At 33.9% G+C, this 19,148-nt stretch overlaps 2 protein-coding genes and 1 long non-coding RNA gene across 6 annotated transcripts; 2 read left to right on the top strand and 1 right to left on the bottom strand.

Moving 5' to 3' along the window:
- Positions 1-4,684: 4,684 nt before the first annotated feature.
- On the bottom strand, positions 4,685-7,024 carry LOC145070283 (uncharacterized). Its single transcript, XR_013689882.1, has 3 exons — positions 6,753-7,024; positions 5,853-5,919; positions 4,685-4,763 (listed from the first exon to the last, which is right to left on the bottom strand). It is a non-coding gene; the product is annotated as an uncharacterized LOC145070283 (long non-coding RNA).
- Positions 7,025-8,106: 1,082 nt separating this feature from the next.
- Positions 8,107-8,775, top strand: LOC145059595 (uncharacterized). The gene is made up of 2 exons (XM_079007422.1): positions 8,107-8,314; positions 8,444-8,775. Exons 1-2 carry the CDS (start codon positions 8,107-8,109, stop codon positions 8,773-8,775), a joined length of 540 nt encoding a protein of 179 aa, XP_078863548.1.
- Positions 8,776-11,545: 2,770 nt separating this feature from the next.
- Positions 11,546-17,567, top strand: LOC145096520 (disease resistance protein RML1A-like). 4 transcript variants are annotated; one of them, XM_079034108.1, is made up of 9 exons: positions 11,546-12,295; positions 12,871-13,999; positions 14,107-14,430; positions 14,510-14,628; positions 14,713-15,403; positions 15,490-16,096; positions 16,691-16,755; positions 16,843-16,873; positions 17,000-17,567. In XM_079034108.1, exons 1-7 carry the CDS (start codon positions 11,766-11,768, stop codon positions 16,726-16,728), a joined length of 3,438 nt encoding a protein of 1,145 aa, XP_078890234.1. In that variant the 5' UTR covers positions 11,546-11,765; the 3' UTR covers positions 16,729-16,755; positions 16,843-16,873; positions 17,000-17,567. The 4 variants fall into 4 exon arrangements, with proteins under 4 accessions (XP_078890234.1, XP_078890233.1, XP_078890232.1 ...); XM_079034107.1 differs by having other exon boundaries at positions 14,507-14,628; XM_079034106.1 differs by having other exon boundaries at positions 14,510-15,403.
- The last annotated feature ends 1,581 nt before the right edge of the window (positions 17,568-19,148 follow it).

The raw sequence follows: 19,148 nt of genomic DNA, 5'->3' as shown, positions 1-19,148 counted from the left end.
TGAAAATTTTGATTCTATACAAACCTCACATTTTATGTTTTTATCTAATGAACATTTTGGTAACATGCCAAGTTTTGCCATTCTTTGAATAGAACGAAAATTAACATGTCCCAAACGAGAATGCCACAAAATTGAGGATCATGCATATACATAGAAGAGGGACTAGTAGTGCCCATTATTGCATTAGCATTAATATTGGTTACATCATTGTTTGGTGTTTCAACACCATAGTACAAAGGTAATACACTGACTTTGAAGAGACCCTCACTAAGGTATCCCTTTCCAACATACATCCCACCCTTGGTGAGAACAAATTTATCAGATTCAAATACAAGTTTGAAACCTTTGTTACTAAGAATAGGACCAGAAATCAAATTCTTAGTAATTTCAGGAACATGCAAGACATTACATAAAACAAGTTCTTTTTCAGAAGTCAGTTGTAGTTTCACTTTTCCCTTTCCTTCAACTTTTGCAGTAGAGCCATTCCCCATAAACATTGGTTCAGAATCCGAGACTTTCTGGTATGTAGAAAACATGGTTCGGGAGTTGCAAATGTGCCTTGTGGCTCCAGTATCAATCCACCAATCCACACAATTGCTAACCATGTTGGTTTGAATCACAGCAACAAATTGATTTGGTGATTCAACCATGTTGGCTTGACCAGAATTTCCTCCACCAGAATTGCCACCATTGTTTCCATTGTTCCCTCCATTGTTTCCTCCATTATTTCCTCCTTGACCCCTCCTGAATCTGCAATATTTGGCCTTGTGTCCAATTTTGCTACAAACATAGCATGGACCAGAATTCTTCTTGAAATTCTTCTTGTTAGGGTCATGATTTTTGCCATCTTTGGAAGAGTTTTTGGAGCCTTGCTTTCCTTTCTTGTTGTTGTGCTTTGTCCTTGAAGTACTTGCTTCTCCAACAAAGTTTGCACTTGGTTCCAAGGAATTTGCATCTGCCTTCTCATTCAATCTGTTATCTTTTTCCACACGAATTCTCAACACAAGTTGCTCAAAACTCATGTCATCAGTTAAGTGCTTAAGATATAATTTGAAATTCTTTCAAGAAGGAGGAAGTTTTTCAATGATTGAACCAACAAGAAAGTTAGAGTTTATACCCATACCTTCAACTTTAAGATCATGTGCAATGACTTGAATTTCCTCCACTTGTTTGAGGACAGATTTGGTATCCACCATCTTGAAATTCATGAACTTTCCAATCACGAATTTCTTGGAACATGCCACTTCTGTTTTGTATTTCTTTGCCAGTGATTCCCATATCTCTCTTGCAGTAGTCATGGTAGAGTAGATATCACAGAGAGAATCATCCAGGGCATTCAGAATCTAATTTCTGCAATTATATTCATTTGTGTTCCAAGTTTCCACAGCCCTTTGATATTCTGCCATTTGGGCTTCACTGGGTGGTGTTGTTCCTTCTGCAGTGGTTGTACCAGTAGGAGGAGAGGGAGAATCATCAGTGAGAACATTGGAAACATGAAGAGTTGTTAGATAAAACAAGATCTTCTGTTGCCATCTCCGAAAATCTGAGCCTTTGAATTTCTCAGGCTTTTCCACATGTGTTTTGATGATGGATTGTTGATCCATTCTTCCAGTTTTTGATTTCTGTCTTAGATTGTTAGGACAGAAGTATACAATCAACAACATTAACATAAATAAAACAACCGAAATTGATATATATATATATATATATATATATATATATATATATATATATATATATATACATGAAATATACAAGAATCAGTTTACAGAAAACATACTTGATGGTTTATGCTTACAACAGAAACAGAAAAACGAAATTATGTAGATTGAGGCCTGCAAATTGCAGCGTCCTAAGACAGAAATTTCCTTGGTGGGGATCTGTCTAGAGGATACAACAATCAATCAAGAACTTCTCTTGATTCTGACGAAATTCCTATGTTCCCTTCATCTTTTGGAAGAACGAATTTTAAAGAGAATTTTGTGGTGTGAAAAAATGATTTCTACAACCCCTCACAGATGAATGAAACAGGTATTTATAGGTATTAGTTATGACAGTTGGAAACTGTTAAAACCGAAAATAACTGTCAAAACCTATCATTCAGTAATTACGAATTTAATAAAAATAAAGAATAAAAATTAATTTGGTAATTAAAAATTATTTAATTAATCAGGAAGACCCCAAGGCTCATCTTTTGACTATTAAATATTCTCTTGATATTAGCCCATTTTGAGTCCAATTAGGCTAACCCAACACCACAACCCAAGCCCAATATGTTTAACCCATTACTTGACCCATTTAATTAAATGAGTGAGACTAGACATATAAGGTGGGAGAAGGTTTTCTCTTCCACCAATATGGGATAAGTCTCACATTGTAATTTTGTAGTCAAAGTTCCAACACTGTCATCTGTCATCTGTTTTTTTTTTTATTATTTTTTTATTTTTCTGAATTCTTTTTAGCGATTTTTGGTATCTGGTGAAGGAACCAATATGGGGGCGTGGATTTAGTCATTGAGTTATTTCTTGGAGCCTGGTTACAGTCAGTGGTACGATAATACAATAAACACTAGTTTTGGTTTTTTATGCAATTTTGGTATTCTTAAATCTCATATTTCAAGATATGGAAATATTTATAGGCTCAGAGATGGGTTTGATTATGATACTTTGGATATATGATCGACTAATGGTTTATGACTGAAATTTGGAGAATTCTTGCTGATTTTGTCTATGGAAAAATTTTGATCTCAAAGGTTCCTAATATGGGTCTCTCAATTTTCACATCATTTTTTTGGGAGTTCTCTTTATGTTGCTTGATATTCTGCTTGCATTATGTTTTAAGTTTTATTCATGAGTTGTTAAAGAAAAGATAAAGGAGTCCAAGGACACAAAGTCAAAATGCTCATTTAAATATATTTAATCCTGGACACAAAGACAAAATGCTCATATAATGAAATTTATAACACGTCTTCTAAGAACATATAGCTTGACATAAATCTAAGCCTGGTATGCATATATCTACCGCTGGCCCAATACAACAATAACAACCTGCTGCTTTTGTGTCACGGCATGTTGATGATGGACTTGGTATACAAACACCCCTCAACTTGTTATCATTAAATTGGTTATGAGACTCTAAAGTAGATGGTGGTGGGATTAATTTACCAGAATCAGTCTTCATCATTGCAATTTCGAAGGTGTTCTTGCCATCGTTGCTCCCATCAATAACTGTATACATGAACTCGTTACAAGAAATACAATGCTTATATAATGCATTTCCAAAAATTAAGATTTAAAAGAGTCTGGTCAACAATTTTTAAATTTTACAAACTATATAGAAGACGACTATTAGGTGATATAACACCTATATAATTCTTTTTTAGAGTATATTTTCTTTTTAGACTGAATTTATATTAAGTCTTCAAACCGGGTTACTTAAATTATATTCAAATACTCAAAGGATTAATAGAATAACTCACATATGACTAGAAGGCTAAGAACAAAGAGCATTAGTAGAAATTGCATATTCATGAACATTGTCACACGGAAGGCCATTTGAAGAGTTGGTGGTGAAGATATTTATACAAAAATTATCAGAATTAAGTGCAATTTAGTGTTCAAATAATACGAGTGATTTGCAATTATGTCTAAGAATCCTCCATAATTACAAAAGAGTTTGAGTCCAATTGAATTCATATGTTTCTATTTATTTTGATTCCAATGAGTTTGGTACTCTTCATAAAAATGAAAAGATTTCTATTTTCCCAAAAGTGCAAATTTCTTTCAAGTAGTTTGGTGAAATCGTAAAAGATATCTTTTAATTATGACAAAATAAATTAAATTAAGGCTAGATATTTCTAAAATTCAAAGTTTCTTTTTAAGTAGATTAGTGGTGTATTTGACATATTCAAAGTTTCTTTCCAAATTGGATTAGACATACAAGTTACCAAAAGAATGTGGATTGAGTGTGTGGAGATCTTTCTCCTTTGTGACATCATCAACGTATCTTCATTGAGTATTTTCTTTTGTTTTTTTTTTATTGTTTTCTTGTGTACTACTTTTTATCTATTTTTTGTGTGCAAAAAACATAGTGGAGATATATGATGATTGAGCCAATCATTGATCTGTCTAAATGGGTCGATTTGCTGGGTAAGTTGGATCACATGAATATATCTGATGAGATCTAAATTGAATTAATAAAATTACATGTCCTAGTGTAAACGTAAATAGGACCTCGATTTTAGAGCTTTATCCCGAAGAAAGTCCCACACACTTGGCGACATGTGTGAGGTATACTTTTTGACATCCAAACCATTCTGTATAAAGGAGATACAACCTGGCAATAGTTGCTTAAAAATTACAACATTTAAGATGGTCCTTAGATCTGATATGATTGAGTATTATATTTGTCTAATGTTATCCTGCTGTTTATATGCAAAAAAAATACATAGTTAAAATGGGGGAGTACGTATATTTAACAAAATGACTTTCATATTGTAACGTCATGATTTTTCACCCAAATTTGTTTCATTTATTTTTAAAATCTTTTAACGGAAAATGCATCGGAAGATTGTAAACATTGTTTATTTCAAAAACCTTTCTAACCACAACGTTACATTCAATTCAAAACCAAAATATCAAAAGTATTTAATTGTAGCGGAAGCATAAGTTTCAAAATTAAATAATGTTTCCAAGTGGCATCTTTATTTTAAGGATAAACTACCCAAAAGTGACCCATCTCACCAAGCCAAGCTCCTAAGCTACCTGTACTAATCGTAAAGGCACAAAGCAAAGAAACAAGTGTCATCAAATGCTTCGTGAGCCCATAGAAGTTTGTACACAACCAAAGGGAAAACATACCATCCCCTAATGGGTCAATCATTCAAATTATGATCATATAAACAAAAATGACATGTCAATCAATAATCAATCATCCCTCGCATAAAATTCAATCATTCAATTTTTGTATCATCCATTTACATACCATTCATTAGTGTAACATCAATCATATTTCATGCATAACCATATCATAATCGTACATCATCATATCAAAGGAATCTATCATAATCGTATAGGCGTAGGTAGTCTCATAGTAATACCTAACCCCAAGGGAAAAACCTGTTCGCTACTTGTGTGCTTGGCCAGCCAAATGCTTTAGGTGGTTCGCGACTCCCACCCGTCACACCGACCCCAAGACTCCACTTTCACTACTCCGACTATACAATGTACAATTACATCGTGGTGTCGTTCTGGTGTTGGTACAAGCAGTGGCATTCGTCCGTCACCTCCCAACACCTACGTGATGCTTGTACAAGCCTCGTTCGACTTGCCAACATCACTCCAGTCCCCACAAACACTAAAGTGTACGCGTCCCATGTGTCGCACGGGCATCTAGAAAGACCGAGCAACTCATAAATGGCTTAAGCGCTTTTCCTAGGAGGTATTTTTCAACCAACCAGGCTCGAAGGTATCCGGATAGGGTTTCATGCTAAGTGCTAAGTTCTACCCTTTGCCCTCTACGCATAACCCCGCATAATCAATCGTAGATCAAGTACAAGCATGCAATATTCGTATTATCATAATCAAGATTCATAACATTTATACCACGAAGATAGTCAAATATCGGCCGTCATTTCATATAGCATATCATAGTTGCAATTAATCATATCAAGTACATAGGCATATCAACCAAATTTACTAAGCATGCAAATGTCACAGAAGACAAAACAATGACATATACTGCACATATAGGTATAAACAACAATTAATAAGATTTTAATTTGACTAATCGAGCCGTTTCCGGAAAGTAGTTTTCGTTTATGTACAAGGTTTATGAAAAGTCTATTGACTCACCATATCTTTTTCGATATATATGGTTGTCCTAGCCATCACCTCGTAATCTTGTTATGTCGTCAAGAACCTAAACATATATAGTATATGTAAATATACTCATATTTCCAGTTTATTAATTTACATAACTAATATTAATAAACCAAATACTTAGAATAAAAAGCAATAGAAAATTAATAACGTTTACACCTTAATAACCATTATTTCATAATCTTACTACATTTATGAGATCATAAAGTAGAATTTCCTAATTGATGTTCAACATGCTTTTAATAATCTTGTCTTGTTTGGTGTTTTAATCCCTAATGCACGATGGAAACAAGTAAAAGAAATAAGTATAATATCGTCTAAATGGTCTTTAATTGAATGGCTCCAACTCACCTGTTGACTAAGAATCCATGATGACCATGGCTTACCGATTCGTTTAGTTCTTATCAATCACAAGTATATAAACCATTACAATTCTTATCATAATTGCATAGCACCACTGCACCAGTAGCCTACATATGTATTATGCCTGAGTACGATTCGTATGAAGCCACAACTCACCTACGTTAATTACATATCATTTCCTTGTGACTAGCAAAAGATGGAGTGGGGCATCATAGTAAATCAAGAGAAAGGGATTATTAAAGTAACAAACTTGCAGGCAACAAAGTAAAGGGAACTTGGTGCACTAAATTAGTAGCCTCAATATTTCGTGATTCCTTAAGGCTAAGGGAAGATAAAACCATGGAAACACTTCGATTATTACATGTAGGTGATCTGTATTTGAGTTTAGAAAATAGATTTGATTGGATCAAAATAAAATCAACAGTAAGTTTTATAAACAGGGAAATGAAGAAAAACGGGAAGACCACATGTAGTCGAATTCACAAGGAAAGGCGATAGGATAAAAATTACCAGTTGGCGGTTCTCTTCTTCCACTCTCGAAGGACCTGATCACGTCCCAAAGATAACCACACTCTCGAACTTCCCTTTTCTCTAGTTTCACTCTCTTTTGTTTTACTATCTCGTTCACACTTGCTTTTCTCCCTATTTTTTTCTCTGGTCGACGCAAATATGGCAGTCCCAAGGAGGGGGTTTGATCGGTGTATTTGGGGTGTAGGGGAAGTATGCGAATCGATATGGTAACGGAAACAAAGAAGAACAGATAGGTTGCGGCAGTTTCCTTAACCTCCGTAGGGTTATTTAAAACTAATATGCAATCGTGAGTTACATAGATAATTCAATTCACCAATTGAATTGTAATTTACAATTAGATACCCTTATCTTGAATACTTCTTTTAATAATGACCCTAACCATATGATTTCCTCTTTTTCTTTTACAATCGTTTAATTGGATTTAAATAAAAAATATAATAACCATCCTTAATTTTTTTTTTCAATTACTAATTAAATCCTAGATAATAATTTAAATATTAACTAAATCTTTTAAATCGTAATTAATCTCTTTTTGATCATGTTATTATATAATAAGCTTATAATCTGACATGAAAAATACGTACTACTTAATCTTATATAACGGAAGACTTACATCGTTAAGAAATTGACCCGGTGACTCTTTGGGTCGTTACACATATGACCAATCTTGTAGTGGGTCCACGGTGAGATTCGAACTTTCCGAATGAAATTGACCCGTAGACACTATTTTAGACAATATTATTTTCAAAAAATGTTAAGTAGATCAATGAATTGACTTTTTCTTTTTTAACATTAAGTTGTTTTTTGAAGGTACCTACAACAAATAATTTTTTTGTAACAAAAGATATAATTTTGGTTATGAACAATTTCACAATATTGGATTTCTTAAATTTTTTTATGAAGATGTTAAAAAAACAATTTGGCAGCAAAAATAAATTTTCATAATTGGTTTATTACCAAATTAGCAGTCGCTTTATAAAAATGTAAACAATATAATTTAATTTAGACAAAACTGCAAAACTGATCCTCATGATATGCATTTTTTTCGGGTTTTAATCCAAACCCTGACTTTTTTGGATTGGTACTTCTTTTGAGAACCTTTGATTGTGGTTTTGGTCATTCAATAAACTGAAAAGACTAACATGCCTTTTTGATACTTTTTTTTATATATATTTTCCTATTAATTTAATGATTTATTAATAGTAAATATGGTCTCTCTCTCTCTCTCTCTCCCTCCCTCCCTCTCTCTTTCTCTCTCTCCCTCTCTCTCTCTAGTGTTGTTCTTGTTTCTATCGTTTTCACTGGAGTTAGATTTTCTACATGGAAACGATCTATGGTTTTGTCTCTATCAGCAAAGAACAAGCTTCAATTTGTTGATGGATCTCTTCCTCCACCATCAGAAAATTCCCCTATGTTTCCAAAGTGGCCTCGTGTTAATTCTATGGTGATTAGCTGGTTTCTCAACTCTCTTCACAAGGAAATCGCAGAGAGTGTTCTATTTCTCCAAACTGCAAAAGAAATTTGGTCTGAGTCACATAGAGGTATGAACAATTAAACAGTGCTCTCATTTATCAAACAACAGTTGTATTCTATTTCTCAAAGTTCTGATGAATTCTTAACCTACTTTACCAAATTAACAAAAATATGGGATGAATTACATGTTGTTTAAGAGATTCGTACTTGTTCTTGTGGTGCTTCTGGTAAAATCCAAAAATATCTCGAAGATCAAAGACTCATTCGATTACTTATGGGATTGAATGAATCTTACAAAATTACAAGAGGTCAAATCTTGATGATGAAGCCTTTACCATGTTTGTCCACTACTTATTCATTGATCATCCAAGAAGAAAGACAACGAGATATTCATACTTCACCTGCAATCAACAATGATGCAATTGCTATGGGTGCTACTACAGACTCACAATTTTGTTCTTCAAATAAATCTCTTACATGTGCTCACCATAAGAAAACTCGCAATTTCCATCCACCTTCAAATTCATAAAGAAAAGAAAAGTAGAACCAAATCCCATACTCAAAATGTGATCACAAATACTTCTGGGTCTATCAGTCAAGAGAAGTTTCAACAACTATGCAAATGCTCAACAATCACCCTATGCAACCAAACACCAGCCAAGTCAATTCTTCCATTTGTGAAAAATCAATGAATCCTGATACTAATTCTTTTTTATTTAAGAATTTTGTTCTCAAAGTCTATAAATCCTCTTCTAAACTTCAACTATATCACTTATTCGATTGGCATGCCTAATGGTCATCACACTTCAGTTTCATTCTTTGGCGATGTCAAATTACATGATTCTCTCATTTTACATGGAGTTCTATATGTTCAAGATTTGAAGTATAGTTTGATTTTAGTTTCCAAATTATCATCTCATTTGCAAACCTTCACTCTTTTCACTGATGACACATGTCTTTTGCAGGACCCTTCGCAGAAGCATAATCTTGCTCTTGGAATGATTGGCAAAAGAATAAATGATCTTGATGCCCTTGATCCTATTGAGTTTAGTACTAAATTGTCTTATAGTGTATTTGTATTCAAGTCTTTTAATGACTCTCATTCTTTTGTAACAAGTTCTACTCTCACTTCCAATGCCATTTTGTGGCATAATCGTTTTGGTCAAATACATTAGGTAATTTTACTTTTAGGATAAAATTATCATAATTAATAATCTGATTATTCCTACTTCTGAATCAAAATCAGTTAATCACACAATAATTTGATGATACTTGGAGATGGTTAGGTGATTTTGGTTTTAGAAACAGTTTTGCGAAACACCATCAAACGAATTATTGCAATAGGGTCCGGATCAGTAATTTGTCTATATGTGCATTTGTTGCTAGCATTTTACATTATTCTAATTAATTAGAATAATACATCAATCTAAGCAGCCTCGTTTTTTTTTTTTTTTTTTTTTTTTTTTTTTTTGCTTATTATTGCTAGTTTTTTAATTCAAGTTGAAAGTATGTTGCTATTAATCTAATGGTATTGTTTGATGTTTAATTAGGTTTAAACTTGGTCATTGTTAGTTGAAAGTAGACTGTTAGTAATGAATGATATGTGGCTTGATGTTTAATTAGATGTAAACTTGTTATTGTTACTTTGTATGTTATTGTTCACGAGGAGATGAAAAAAGACCTTAATTTTGATGCTTTGACTTTGGAGTATAAAATTTGATTTACATTTTAGTTTGTAAAATCAGTTTATTTAAATTTCATTTTTTACAGCAACCTGTAGATGTTAAAAAACAAACAGGCTGCAGTCGTTTGGTCCACCTCATCTGTTGCAGGGGTTGTAGATATGGTCCACGTACTTCAAGAATTTTTGCTTCGAATGAACAAATAGCACCTAATACACACACGCTTAATGATCCGACCTAACACAACCCGAACTAAACAACCCCATATAAACCCATGCAAACTTTAACATAAAAACCCTTACAATTGAACATAATCATAATAGACACTAAACTGATATAGCTTCATTACACACCAAGATTGCACATTTGCACCACGTAGAATCTCCAAACTTATAAAAATACCCTATCCAATATATCTGTTCAAACCAAACCCTGTTAGACAATGAAAATCTTTCATTGATAGATTGTCCAAGATATGAGATTATTCGGTACAAAATAAGGACCCACAAACCATTTTCCAAACCAATTTACTTTATTCATTGCAAGCATATTCAAAATTTATTTTCATGCAATGCATAAAAAAAATATCGTGTTTTATTACTTTGTGTTTTTTTTTTTTTTTTTTTGGACTTGGTTTTGTTTTATTAACAATGATATTTAAACAATAATTCATTTATCCAAAAATAAATTAAAAAATTCCTCCCTTAAGTTGAATACCTTTATGAATAATCCAACAATTTTAACTTTTTGTCTCCATTCCTAAAAAAAATTTAATCGCGTTTTAATCCCTCCACTTCTGCAACTCCTACCACTGGTCCACTGTTTCACTCCTCGTTGACCACCGCAAGCCCCAGCGCCCTCCTCCTCCGTTTCTTTCCAACATGACTTCTCCACCATCGCCCTCCTCTGTTTTGCTACTAGCTTACTGTCCTCTCCATCTGACTGTCGTTGTCCCAAAACAATAATGCAAACATTCTTTATTAATTATTAACAAAAAACAAGTATCAGAGCTCTGATTTGTCATGGAAGAGACAATGCAATCGGTTTCCGGTGACATAGAGATAGAGGGCTTCGTACCAGAACTAGATGGGTTGACACCATAATCGCTTTCGGTTTGTTTCTTGTCTTCCCATCCAATTTCACAATCGGATTCTGAATTTCTTTTTAGCGATTTGGTTTTTGGTATGTTATGTTGCGATTCAAAAAAACTCAGAATAAATATTTTATAATCGCTTTCGGTTTGTTTCTTCGCTCTTTCCCAATTGAATTTCACGATCCAAATCCCATAAGCTTCATAACAGGACCCTCACTTTTCATATCATTTTACTTATGAAATATTTATTCAGAGTTTTTTTGTATGCTGTTCAAACTTCAATCTTCTCCTTTCTTTGAGCTTTAATATCCATTGATGAGTTGTTAAAGAAAATATGAATGATATCAAGCACATCAGTTTTGATTGTTATAGGTACTAAACAAACTGAAACTATCTTTTAGGGATGATAATGCTAAAAATGAAACTAGTGCACCTTATCCATAAAAAGTGACATCCACACTCCCGATTTTTGTAGTTTTATACTTATTAAAGTACTTGATCGAAATCTGTGGACAGGAATAAAGATTCAAGCATTATCTTTTTACATATTCGGGTCTGAAAAAAATAGTTATTATAATTAGAAGAAAAGTCCACAATGTATGACTCTTTTGTTTACAAGAAAAGTCAACAAAGATATGACTTTTATCAAAAGTAGTTGACTTTGGATTCCTATATATAAGCGACTACTTACTTAACGTGATTGTAGTCTCGTCTCAAGTTGCTCATCCCTTCCCATCACCCATAATGGTTGTTCTTTCTGAATATATCGAACTATCATCTTCTTCATCTTCTAAAGATCATAAATATGATGTATTCTTAAGTTTTCGGGGTGTTGATACTCGATATGGTTTCACTGATCATCTCCATAAGGCCCTCCTTGATGCCAATATCTCCACCTTTTTAGATGATGAAGAGATTGAAACCGGAGGAGATCTGAAACCGGAATTGGAGAGTGCAATTAAAGCATCTAGGGCTTCTATTATTGTGTTGTCCCAGAATTATGCTAATTCTTCATGGTGCCTTGATGAATTGGTGCTCATCCTTGAGCAACAAATGACATCCAACCAAATTGTTATCCCTATCTTCTATCATGTGGAGCCCACCCATATTAGAAAACAAGAAAGTACCTTTGGACTTTCAATGGCTGAACACAAAGTGAAGATGGAGGCAGAGATAAATGAAAATAAAAGAAGTCATTTGGCTCAAAAGATTGACCGATGGATTAAAGCACTTACTGAAGTTTCTAATTTAAAAGGGGAGAATGCAAATGGCAGGTAACCACTTTCTTGCCTATATTTCCATACTCCAATTTTGTTTGATTAGCATAATGAAAAATCAATATTATCTTTTCTTTGTGTATTTCAATAAGCTTCTTTAGAATCATCAAAAAGACATAAACTAAATATGTTTAAGTTGGATAAAGAAGACGCCTAAATTTAGATCGAACTTTACAATAATGTGATCCAATTAATCCGTATACATAAGATTATACATCCTGATAACTTTTTGCAGTTATATTGGGCAAATTTTGGGATATAGCAACATACTTTTCCTGTTTTTACCAATATGGGGGATTTACTGGCAATGTACTTCAGTTTTTACCCACAGTAGCAATGTACTTACTATTTTCTACATTGTTTGCTCTGGTCTTATTATACATACAAATTATGACCTCATTCATTAGATGGTTACATGGTTAGAACTGAAAATATAATATACTTTTGATGCGAAAAAAATTAGTTAAACATAATAGCTTAATATAATATAATTTTTACGTGGGTCTTTGGGTAAATTGAATCTCTGAATCCGGTTTGTTAGTTTTGTAGTTCTTATTAAAATAATGTTTCAGGCCAGAGACTGAGTTCATTGAAGAAATTGTTAAAGACATCTACCGTAGATTATGTATATCCTCAAGGATTCCTTTGCAACAACTTTTTGGGATGGACACTTCCATCAAATTCGTCACTTCATGGTTGAAAGATGCATCCTTACATACGACATACGTTCTCACTATTTTGGGTATGGGTGGGATCGGGAAGACGTCTTTAGCCAAATATGTTTATGCGTTACATTCTCATGAATTCGACACAAGTAGCTTTATTGAAGATATCAGTAGGAGGTGTGGTGAAAAATTTAATGGATTGCTTGATTTACAAAAACAACTCTGTGATGGCATTTCAAAGAAAAGTTCGATTCAAGTTCATGATGTTCCTATATACACCTTAAAGATAGAGAATGCAGTCGCTCGTAAAAAGGTCTTTATAGTACTTGATGATATTGATAGTCTCGACCAGTTGGACGCATTACTTGGAAGCAAACCTTTTCATCCAGGAAGCAAAATCATAATAACAACCAAAGACGCTTGGGTAACAGAGAGTTGTGCACTATTCAAAACAGTTGGTAAGCCCATGCATGCAAAGCACTTGCTTGAAGGCTTATGTGAGAATGAATCACAAAATCTTTTGTGTTTTCATGCATTCATGTGCAACGATCCCAAGGTTGGTTATGAAGAGGTGTTAGAAAAGCTTGTGAAGTATTGTGAAGGACATCCGTTGGCTCTTGAAGTTTTGGGTAAGTTACTACATAATCGAGATGTAGCTTATTGGGAAGGGTGCATAGAAGGGCTAAAGAAAGAAATCAGTTCTCGTATAAGAAATGTATTGAGAATGAGCTTTGACTCTTTGCCATCCAAAAATGATCAGGATTTGTTTAAGCATATTGCATGTTTTTTTGTTGGGATGGATAGAGATATTACTGAAACAATATTAACGGCATGTCGTATGAACACAAGATCTGGGATCCCGAATCTCATTGATAGATGCCTTCTTAGTATCGGATGGAATAATGAATTCAAGATGCATCAGTTGCTTCAAGAGACAGGAAGATTCATAGTACATCAAGAATCGCCTAACAAGCCATGGAAGCGAAGTCGATTGTGGTGTCATGAGGAGTCATTCAAAGTGTTGAAACAAAAAAAGGTAAGAGGCCCTGTATGCATGTTTAAAGTATTTTTTATTTTTTAAAGTATTTTTAAGACGCCTTGTCTAGCATTTTAATTTTTCTTTTGACATTTTTTTTATCTTAGGATAAGGGAAATCTTCTAGGCCTTGCACTTGACATGAGAATGCTTGAGAAAGAGACGTTGCGTGCATCGTTTGTGCTGAAAACAGATGCATTGAGTAACATGGATAACTTGAGGCTACTCCAACTCAATTATCTGAATATCAGTGGGTCTTACGAGAATTTTCCAGAAGAACTGAGATGGTTGTGCATGCATGGGTTCCCTTTAAATTCTTTGCCTTTAGACTACCCGATGGAAAATCTGGTTGTTCTCGACATGTCATATAGCAATATTGAATCATTTGGCATTTATGATAGTAATCCACAAAGAGCCGAGAAGAGGCAAAAGGTAACTTATCAGCATCTATTATTTTTCAATGCCAAGTTGATAAATGTACTAATACTCTAACTTATTCCCATTTCAGCAGTTGACTGAATCATGCTTAAAAGACAAAAGGTTGCTTGGATCATTAAAGATTCTTAATTTAAGTTTTTGTGAAGAGCTTCGTAGTTTGGGAGGCTTTGAGGAACTCCCGGCACTTGAGAGGTTAATAGTTACAAATTGCATTGGTTTGCTTGAGGTTTGTGAATCAATCGAAGCATGTGTTGAACTCTTCCTCATTGATCTCAGCTACTGCAACAACCTTAAAAAACTTCCAAAAACGATAAATATGCTAAAGAAGGTTACAACAGTATTGCTAGAGGGTTGTAATCTCGGTGAATCTCAAATGGAGATTATGGATATGGATTCACGAGAAATAGTCAAGGCTAAATCCTCTTCCTCCTCCGTTGTGGAAGCTATACCAAGTGATTTGAAGTTCTTTGCGGTTTCTCTACCGAGCTCTTTAGTAAGGTTGTCACTTGCAAATAATAATTTTTCCACTGAATCCTTTCCCCTGGACTTCAGTTGGCTATTTATGTTGAAGGATTTAAATTTAGATGGCAATCCTATAGTTTCCCTTCCTAATTGTGTGAGAAGTCTTCCTAGACTTGAGATGCTTAGTATGAGTGAGTGCAAATTGTTAACATCAGTGGAGCATCCTCCATATACAATAAAAGAGTTGGACCTCGGTTTTAGCTCTAAAACTTTGCTAAGAAAAGTTGTTTTTGATTTAAAAATGTTACCACTCAAGTTGTCGATGCTTTCAGATCATTTAGCACTTTCGTCAATTGAAATTCAAGGCATGGTTAAAATCCAACCAATGGTTGGTGTTGAAGAAAAGGTATTATGTAGTTTGGGCTGGACTAATCTAGATTTCCTTAACATAATGCGTGTAGGAACTTATTTTCGGGGTAGAGGATCAGAGGAATCTGAAATCCAGGTTTGGATCTTGTTAGCTATGTGTGTGTGTGTGTGTGCTTTTGTATATATATTATAGTGACTAATTAAGGTGGTTGTGTTTTGCAGATGTATTATGAATTTGGAATATTCAGCACCATTTATGGGGGAAAAGAGATGCCGAATTGGATTAGTTGTAGAAGCAAGGGGCCATCACTGTCATTTACTATCCCATCATCTCCTAACAATCTTAGAGGATTGAACTTCTGCTACGTGTACACGTTTCCATTTCCATATGACCAGTTCATACTTTTGCCAATGATCACAATTAGTAATCTAACGAAGAACTGCACCTGGATATACAATCATTACGTTTACAGAGTCAATGTAGGTGAAGGGTGTGTGATATTGTTAAGCCACTGGATGTTTGGGATGAATGAAATGGAAGGTGGAGATCAGGTTACTATTACTACTGTAACAGAAGAAGTAGAACAACTTACAGAGGAGTGTGGGGTGAGTTTTGTGTTTGATGATGGAAATAAGGATGAAGAAGAAGAAGAAGATGTGTTGGGTTATTATAAGTCATGGAATCACATCATTGGTGGAGATCTCTCTTCTTTTCAAGCAACAACAGGAGAATACTACCTAAGCAGCAGGCGACATCTGTGGCATGGTGGCACTGGAATGGTTCCATTTTATCGTGATGTTGTAAAAAAAGACAGCCCCAGATATAAAGGTAAATATTATATATTCTTATTAGATAGTATTTTGTTGTCTCTTATGTATTACTTATTATCTAGTATAGTAGTATTTGTAACCAAGAACATTATACAACCAACATTGTTTACTAATATCAGACCTGGATTTTATTCAAGGAGGAATACTTTTCTCCTTACATAACAGCAATATCCACTACCAATATATATATGCTACGAATAGGTTGTCCATGAACTCGGTTGAACTGGATCTAGTACCAAAATGATCTGAACTATTAAATAGATTGATCATTAACCTAATTATTTTTAATATATTGATCATGACCAAAGTCTACCTGTTTATTATTAGTTTATTGAATTCCAAAAAAAAAAAAGTTTCTTTTTGTAGGATATGAAAAATAAAATTCAAAGTTTATGTTCAACGAATCGACCGGACGGATCTGTCTAAATGGATCGATTGGTTGGTTCCCTTAATCAAGTTTTATGATATACCGAATCACATAAATATACCTGATCGGATCTAGAACAAGACCCAATACAACTGCTTTGTCTAAGTGGATTTATGTGAATAGTAGTTAATGTATTAATTCTTATCTGTTTTCATCAATCATCAGAAAAGAAAGGTTGCTTTAGAGCTTTATCCCAAAGATAGTCCGACATATGTGATCACACATGTGAGGTATACTTTTTCACACCTAGAACTTTCTATATACTTGGTCACACACTTTGAATCATTAAAGTTGAAAACTCTTGATATTTGTTACAGGAACCTGCAAAAAGTTTGGAAGAGCCAAAAGGTGAACTTTAAAGCTAATTATACTTCAGTCTTTTTTCTTCTTCTATATTGCGTTAAGGCAACTCGCTGAAATATTTGTACTGCTTGTATGTAACATGTTTTGTTTTGATTATCTATATTTCAACAGCTGAATTGGTCATGGTCATGGTCATGGTCAAGAAACATATGGTTGCTTGGATCGTTGAAGATTTTAATCTCAACTGTTCTGAAGCTGATAATCATATTGTTGAAAAGGAGGTGTGGGATCACCACATCTATCCAACCCAGAAATAGATGGGATGATCAAGTTCTGAAAGAGGTATTGGTGGAGAATTATGGAGTTTGAAAAAAATCAAGAGGTGTAAGATGATGAAAAAATGGGAGAAGATGCCTTGAGTTAATTACAAATCATGGAAGTCACTAGTGGAGATGTCTCTGGTTTAAAGCTAATAATATAATAAAATGCTCCCTATACAGCGATTTCTTTTGGGAAGATAACATCTTCAATCTAAATGACAAAGATGCTCGCTATAAAGTTATATGCCTCTTTCGATAAATATTTTATATGATGCTTTTTGTACCCAACAGATATCATCACAACCAATTTGCAGTTTAAGAGTAACTAAACTGATATGCTAAAATCCCCATACACTGCATCCATAACTTGTTGTGATAGTGTTATTATGATAAATAATTCATGTTTTGATTATGTGAAATCATTGTCAAATATTTAGTTTTTTTTCTCTCATGAGATGACCAAGTTCACTTTAGAGCATTATCTCATAGACTATCTGGTGTACCTGAAGGCCCCTAAGATATTTTTGTATCATTGAGATCATGTCCTTTTCTCATCACATAAATAAATAACAGCAAAACTTAATTGTTTCAAGCTTGTCTGCAAAATGTTTTCATCGATGGAATGAAATACAAAGAGTTACAATATTTCAGAACCACCTTGGGGCCAATTTAAAAGAATGTATCATATCCAAATTAGAAGAAATTGAAGCATTAGCACACTTAAGAAATCTTAACTATCAATAATTAATGTGAGCGTAAGGGACAATATAAGTTCTGACAACTCCTAGCATTTCTGAGGAGGATGATTATGCTAGCGAGATATATGAATGAGACTGAGTTTTTAAAAAGAAAAAAGACATATAAAGGTATGCCTTTTTGATTGTTACTGTTCTTGTGTCTTCTACTTAAGATAAAAAGAGATTATCTGGAATTTGCATATTTGAGAATAAACTAATTTTCAGTCATAATTCATAAAAACATATGTTCGTCTCAAGTTGTCTCCAAAGTCAGGTTAAAATCATTATAGTAAATTAGTAGGAAGTACCATTGTGGCTCATCCGGCCTTTGGTCATCTCTACAGCTCTGTGATTCTAAGCAGTCTTGTTTTCAGTTGCTTTTTATGTTTTCTAATGGAAATGAAGGTGCCTTTTGTCTTCGTGTTTTGTTGACCTGAAAAGTTATTCGAAACATTTGTGTTTGAAATTTATCCAATAGTGGGTTGGATCTATTTTTACCAAGACATATTGATCTCTTTTGCCAAAAACACAGCATATTACACATGAGATGATACTGTGACATGTTTTTGTGCTAATAATCTCGTCTTATGCTTAAAATTTAAGGATAATGTCACTGATGCCCAACAAACTTTCTCGAAATGGTTAAATGGTCACTCATGTTTTTGTTTTTGTTTTGTTTTTGTTTTTTTTTTTTTTCGCTTTATAGGAGTATAAAGTTATGTCGACATGTTTATTTGTTCCTCTTAACTTGAAATAATCGGTTCTATGTGCCAAACAATCAATTGAAGATGATGTGGCTCACAATGTTATTTACAATAGTCAAAATTGAAGAACTCAAACTGTAGAAGGAGACACATAAACACACATCCACATATACACCGACTTACCCCAACCATGTTTCATGCTCCGATCGTCACCAACTCTTTCCCAATGTTGTTACGCGAGAGCACAACCCCCTAACAAAGATCGGCTAGAGATCATGGTTGGAAACCGAAATCCCATCCTTTACAAGCTTGATTCAACATATGTAAACGCAAACTCAGACTTCCAAAAGTTGCTTATGAAAATTGTTCAAAATTCATTATCATAACCGAAGACATTGGTTGTTTTACAAATCTAATAACTCATTAAAAAAAAGTAAAAGGAGTGGGGGCAGAGCAACAATAGTTCATTTGACGAAGGTTTTGATATGAGAATCGGCCCCGGAGCTATAGGAGGTCCTGACATTGCTTAAAAGCGGACAAATGGATATGCGCTTCTTCA

Source organism: Lactuca serriola, chromosome 1, assembly GCF_051521515.1.
Source record: "Lactuca serriola cultivar US96UC23 chromosome 1, Lser_US96UC23_V15, whole genome shotgun sequence".
Lineage (NCBI taxonomy): Eukaryota > Viridiplantae > Streptophyta > Magnoliopsida > Asterales > Asteraceae > Lactuca > Lactuca serriola.
The sequence above is the reverse complement of the archived record's forward strand: the minus strand, read 5'-3'. Positions and strand labels throughout refer to the sequence as shown.